At 45.9% G+C, this 6,000-nt stretch overlaps 2 protein-coding genes across 2 annotated transcripts; both read left to right on the forward strand.

The window, feature by feature from the left end:
- Positions 1-1,619: 1,619 nt before the first annotated feature.
- Positions 1,620-2,414, forward strand: LOC147492850 (uncharacterized). The gene has a single exon (XM_086567662.1). The coding sequence runs from the start codon at positions 1,620-1,622 to the stop codon at positions 2,412-2,414; it is 795 nt and encodes a 264-aa protein (XP_086423788.1).
- Positions 2,415-5,023: 2,609 nt separating this feature from the next.
- Positions 5,024-5,710, forward strand: LOC147492851 (uncharacterized). Its single transcript, XM_086567663.1, has one exon. The coding sequence runs from the start codon at positions 5,024-5,026 to the stop codon at positions 5,708-5,710; it is 687 nt and encodes a 228-aa protein (XP_086423789.1).
- The last annotated feature ends 290 nt before the right edge of the window (positions 5,711-6,000 follow it).

The following is a 6,000-nucleotide window of genomic DNA, read 5'->3' on the forward strand; positions in this document are numbered from 1 at the left end:
TTGTCTATGTTAATCTCTTTGTCTTATAAAATTACATTTGAATATTTATTTCAAATACATTTTCAAAGAACAAAATCAATGTTTTGTTTGATGTTGAACAGAAAAATAATACAGGGTTGGTTTGAAGAAGTTACCGACCGATAGCCAAAAGAGTCGATTTCTTGAGAGCTCAATCTTTAGGAACACATTTTATAGTATGTTTGATATGCAAATAAATTGGATTTCCAATCCCAATTGATGCATGGATAAGTTGTTTGCCAAGTTTTGTGAGTGTAAATCCGGATATCAATCTTAGAACTATATCGAACCACTACTTGTATCTAAAATTGACTTATTCCAAGGTCCACTCAACATAAGATCATTTGGAGGACCAACGGAGTAGGGTATAACATATAAAGAACTATTCAAGGGAAACTGAGCAAGTGGGCATATAAGTGATATGCCACAGATTGCTCTTAAAAAACAATCAAATGGCTAACGACACTTCAATTATGTAATGCGGATACTCCTGCATACTAATACATCATAATAGTTATAAATAAGAATCGAGATCCTATTTTAATCATTAAATAGACTAAACAGAAGTTAATACACAATTGTTTGTGTTGTGACGACAATCAATGATTTAGTGACATTTATTTACATTCGGAGTTGTATACATAGAAATAATGAAAATCAGTAAACTCGTAATGACTCTTTAGTTACCTAGATGGGTATATACAATTTTACAATTTATAAAAGATATATTTGAGAGCAGAATCCCAAGTCTCCACATTTTACAATGAAACATTCAATACAAAAGTGGTGTAATCTCCTACATTATGACCACCATGTCTTTGTAACTATCCTATACCTGTAGCACAATTTCTATGAATTAGTTGGATTACTGTAGTGGTAAGATTAGTGGTATTGAAGATGAAGGGTGAAGCGACCTGATGCAGGATATGAGAGGTCGAACTGAGGAGTAGGGGATAGGCATGGGGATGGGCCCAATGCAAGATATGTTGATAGCTGGGGAGTACAGTATCAGTCAGCGGTCATGAGGGTACCTGAAAGTAACCCTACATGGGGAAGAAGGGGGAGCAAGGGATGGGAGGACAGGTGGACGGCTGCGATGGGAGGCTAGGGAGTATAAAAAGAACAGTAGGAGAGAGAAAAAGGGAGAGGTTGGCAAAGCTAGAGAGACTAGAGGGTAAAAAGGAGAGAAAAGTGAGGGTGTGTTTTAAGAGCTCAACATTTGGCACCGTCTGTGGGGATCGAGATCTAACCAACTTGAGAAATGGCTGCAAGAGTGAAGAGAGGGGTAGGAAGGCCAAGGAAGGTGGCGGTGGCAGAGGAGGAGGTGGAATCAGTGAGGAATGAGGGGGGAGAGAAAGGAGGAGAGAAAACCGCCGCTTCCGGGTCAGAGGAAACACGATTGTTACATGAGGAAATAGTGAGGTTGAGAGAAGAAAACGAAGGGCTACGGAGGGAGAAAGAAACCATAGAAGAGTCAGAAGGAGAGGCGTCTGAGTCAGGAAAAAGAGGAGGAGGGGAGACCCAACTTGGCGGACAATGTGTTATCGGGAATCACCAGGGAACAAGTGAGGGAAATGATAGCCAATGACCTAAGAGCGAATATGGGCCAAGCTAAAGGTATAAGTGGAGCGGTGAACCAGGTGGTGGCGGGGCTGAACCGCAACCCGTTGGCTAACGCAATTTGGAAGTCTGAGGTCCCAAAGCGGTTTAACCAGCCCAAATTTGAAAGGTATGACGGGAAGGGAGATCCCGCAGATCATATTCATCACTTTTGGCAACAGATGTCGCTGTGGCAGGAACCTAGGTATGATGGACTATGGTGTATGATGTTCCCCGCAAGCTTAAAGGGGGGAGATTCCGACTGGTATTACCGGTTGCCATCGAAAAGCATAAACAATTTCCAAGAGTTAGAGCAAGCATTCGTGGACCACTTCATACACCAGAAGAAGCGGGTAGTTGATATCGCGGCTCTATTCAACGTGAGACAGAGATCCGCGAAATCGGTGAGAGACTTCTTATGTAGGTTCAAGGCAGAGACACTGAAGGTGGAAAACTTGGACGAGAGAACTGCGGTGATTGCGTTCGAAAGAGGGTTGTGCCCAGGGACTAGAGTACACGAGTCCGTGGCGAAAAATGAGATCGCGACGTTACAAGATTTGTACCCCAGGGTGGAGAAATATATAAGATATGAGGATACAATGCAGAAAGAAGTAAAGAGGCCGGGTAAGGCCGTGTTGTCAATAGAGAAAGGGGAGGATCGTGGAAGATATGAAGCAGCGGATAGAGGAGGCAGTGAATATCGAGGATACCCTTCGCATCCTGAGAGGGGAGAAGCGAAGTCAGGAAAGAGTATAGGGAGAGGAAACCTTATCGGGAGACGGAACAGACACCACTGAACCGTCCGTTAAGTGAAATACTGTTGTTGATTCAGAGGATGCAGGGCTTTGAGGGGCCGCGGAACAAACTAGAGGAGATACCAGGTAAACCTTATTGTGTTTACCATCAGATACAGAACCATGAGATGAATGAATGCTACGTGCTTAAGTGGTTAGTGCAGAAGATGATAGGGAAGGGGTTGCTGAAGGAGTTTATCACAGAGAAAGGGAAAGAGGAGCAGGTACCTGATCAGGGGAGGGGGAGGATCAACGTCATTTTCAGTGGGGAGATATTGAGTCACAATGCCCATCGCGATAGGATCAGACGGACGGCGAGCATCCAGCAAGTTCATGAAACATCCGGACTGTCGCGGCTATCCCCATGGTCTGCGGCAGAATGGGGGAGCATAATTTTCACTGAAGCGGACCTGAAAGCGGTGGACTCCCTGCATGAGGACGCGTTGGTGATCACAGTGGCAATGGGTAACTACATGGTGAAAAGGGTGCTAGTGGATTGTGGCAGCGCTGTGGATTTGCTGTTCAGAGGGACAATGGAGGAGATAAAGATTGACAGAAAGTAGTTGAGACCATCACAAACCAATTTGTACGGATTCAATGGGAGCATGACTGAGCCTTTGGGGGAACTCTTACTCCCGGTGACAATGGGACTAGTGACGGTGTTCTCTCGATTCAAAGTGGTGGATGCCAATTCATAGTACAATGCCATCTTAGGAAGGCGGTGGGTCCATGAGATGAAAGCGGTACCATCCACTTACTACGAGGTGATTCGATTTCCCACACCGATGGGAATGTACGAGGTTCGCGGTGATCAAGTGGTGGCAAGGAATAGTCATCGAGGGACAGTGAAAAGATTGATCTGAAGGGATGAGGGAGAGACATCAAACCCTAGGAAAAGGCAGGCATAACAATTACAGTGTGCCTTTGCAGAGGTGGAGGCGGAGGCGACGACAGCGCCGAAAACTCTTGATGAGATTGAAATAGTGAGTTTGGGGGTCGGGGAAGAAGAGAAGTTTACTTCAGTAGGGACCAATTTACCTGAGGAGTGGAAAAACAAATTGGTACAGTTCCTTTTTGACAACAAGGAAGTCTTTGCTTGGACCATAGAGGATGTCACAGGATTGGATCCATATTTTGCATGTCATCGTTTGCACATGAGGGAAGATGCGAAGCCAGTAAGACAAAGATTACGGGGTGTGAGACCGAAGTATGTAGAGGGGATCCGTGAAGAGGTAGCAAGATTGAAAAAAGCAAGAATAATATGGGAAGTGGAGTTCACGGATTGGTTGTCTAACAAAGTCGCTGGTACCAAAAAAGAATGGCAAGGTGCGCATGTGTGTCGATTTCACAGATGTCAACTCAGAGTGCCCTAAAGACTGCTATCCTATGCCGCGAGTGGATGAGCTAGTGGATCAAACGGTGGGGTGTAAAATATTCTCATTCATGGATGCGTCGATGGGGTATAACCAGGTCGCGATGTATGGGCCGGATCAGGAGAAGACAACATTCATAGGGGAAGGGGGTACGTATTGTTTTACCAGAATGTCGTTTGGATTGAAGAATGCTGGGGCCACTTTTCAGAGATTGGGAGAGAAAATGTTCGAGAGCAAGATCCGAAAAGGAATCGAAATATATATCGATGACATGGTGGAGAAGAGTATGTCGGAGGAAGAGCACCTGGAAGGCCTTAGAGAGACATTTAACATACTGCGAAAGCACAACTTAAAGCTCAATCCATAGAAGTGCACATTCAGAGTAATCATAGGGAAGTTTCTGGGATACATAGTGAACAATCGAGGAATAGAAGCTAATCCTGAACAGATACGAGCGCTGGGAGAGATGCCATCGCCACAGAATGTCAAAGAAGTGCAACGGCTAGCTGGGCAAGTCACGGCATTGAACCGGTTCATTTCTAAGTCGTCCGATAAGTGTAGACCGATGTACCAACTATTAAGGAGTACGCCGGACTTCGTCTGGACCGCAGAATGTGAGGAAGCGTTTCAAGAGCTGAAGGGCTATTTGGGCAAGACGCCTTTGCTGTCGCGTTCGGAGCTGGGAGAGAAGTTGTACTTATACTTGGGGGTTACAGAGTACACGATAAGCTCAATCCTGGTTCGAGTGGTAGATAAAGTTGAAAAACCGGTATATTTTTAGCGTAAAACCTTGTTGGATGTAGAGACCCGATATAGTAGAGTGGAAAAGTACGCGTTGGCATTGGTATTCTCAGCATTGAAGTTGAAACCCTACTTTGACGCGCATGCGGTAATGGTGGTGACAAATCTGCCCTTCAAACAGAGAAGTCCGAAAGAATGCTAAAATGGGCGGTGATGCTGAGCTCTTATGAAGTTCAGTATCAAATATGGACTGCGGAGAAAGCACAAGCAGTGGCCGAAGTTTTGCCAGAGTTCCCAGTGGAGGATCCTACGTGGGGAGAGGAGATGGTTATGGAACCTGAGTGTGAGGGGGAGCCAGACATGCTAGATCCATGGGACAGGTAGAATGGATGGAGAGTATTCGCGGACGGTTCGGCCACGGACACGTGTAGTGGAATAGGCGTAGTGGTGGTCACTCCCGATAACGACAGGATTGAGTTGTCAATGAAATTGGAATTCATGGCAACCAACAATGAAACAGAATATGAGGCGGTGATAGCAGGGTTAGAGACGACATCGGATTTGGGGGTGCACAAACTGACAGTATATTCGGATTCAAATTTGGTGGTATGCCAGGTAAATGGAGGGTTTGTTGCTAGATGTGCGCGAATGTCAAGGTATTTGGAAGTTGTACATAACCAAGCTGTGAAGTTCGAAAAAATCAGATTCATTCATTTGGGTCACGGGGAGAACAAACACGCCGACGCCCTGGCTTATGTGGTGGCCGCAATACCGGGGTCAGAAGAGAGAACCATAAGGGTAAGGAGGCTGGAGAAATCGAGTATAGAGAAAGGGGAGGATGTCTGCCAGACCGCGGAAGGGGCGGAGGGATGGATGAATCCAATCAAGCATTTCCTATCCGGAGGAGAAGTGGTTGACAAGAAAGAAAGAAGGAGATTGGAGAAGACGTTGCGGAGGTACGCGGTGATAGAGGGGGAGATGTATCGAAAGAATTTTGATGGACCACTGCTGAGATGCTTGGGACCGGACATGGCACAGGAGGTACTTATGGAATTGCATGCGGGAGACTGTGGGAGTCACTCCGTGGGAAGGACTATGGCACATTGGCTGCTGACACAAGGATATTTCTGGCCTCACATGAAGAGGGATGCGGTGGAATTTGCGAAGAAGTGTGGAAAGTGTTAGAGGTTTTCTCAGTTAATATTTGCTCCAGCGGAGCCGCTGCACAATGTGTCAATTCCGTGGCCCTTTGCCATGTAGGCCATGGACATTGTGGGACCATTGCCTATGGCCAGTGGAAAAAGAAGGTTCATGCTAGCCGCTACGAATTATTTTACCAAATGGATAGAGGCAGTGGCCTTGCAGTAGGTCAAGGAAGAGCAAGTGATCAAATTTCTGTGGGAAAACATTATATGCAGGTTTTGGATTGCCGCACTCCATCATAGCGGACAATGGGACACAGTTTACGGGGTCAA

Source organism: Coptis chinensis, chromosome 6, assembly GCF_015680905.1.
Source record: "Coptis chinensis isolate HL-2020 chromosome 6, ASM1568090v1, whole genome shotgun sequence".
NCBI lineage: Eukaryota > Viridiplantae > Streptophyta > Magnoliopsida > Ranunculales > Ranunculaceae > Coptis > Coptis chinensis.

Coding starts and splice junctions, on each gene's coding strand:
- LOC147492850 (XM_086567662.1), top strand. CDS start 1,620: ATGGGCCAAGCTAAAGGTATAAGTGGAGCGGTGAACCAGGTGGTGGCG.
- LOC147492851 (XM_086567663.1), top strand. CDS start 5,024: ATGGCAACCAACAATGAAACAGAATATGAGGCGGTGATAGCAGGGTTA.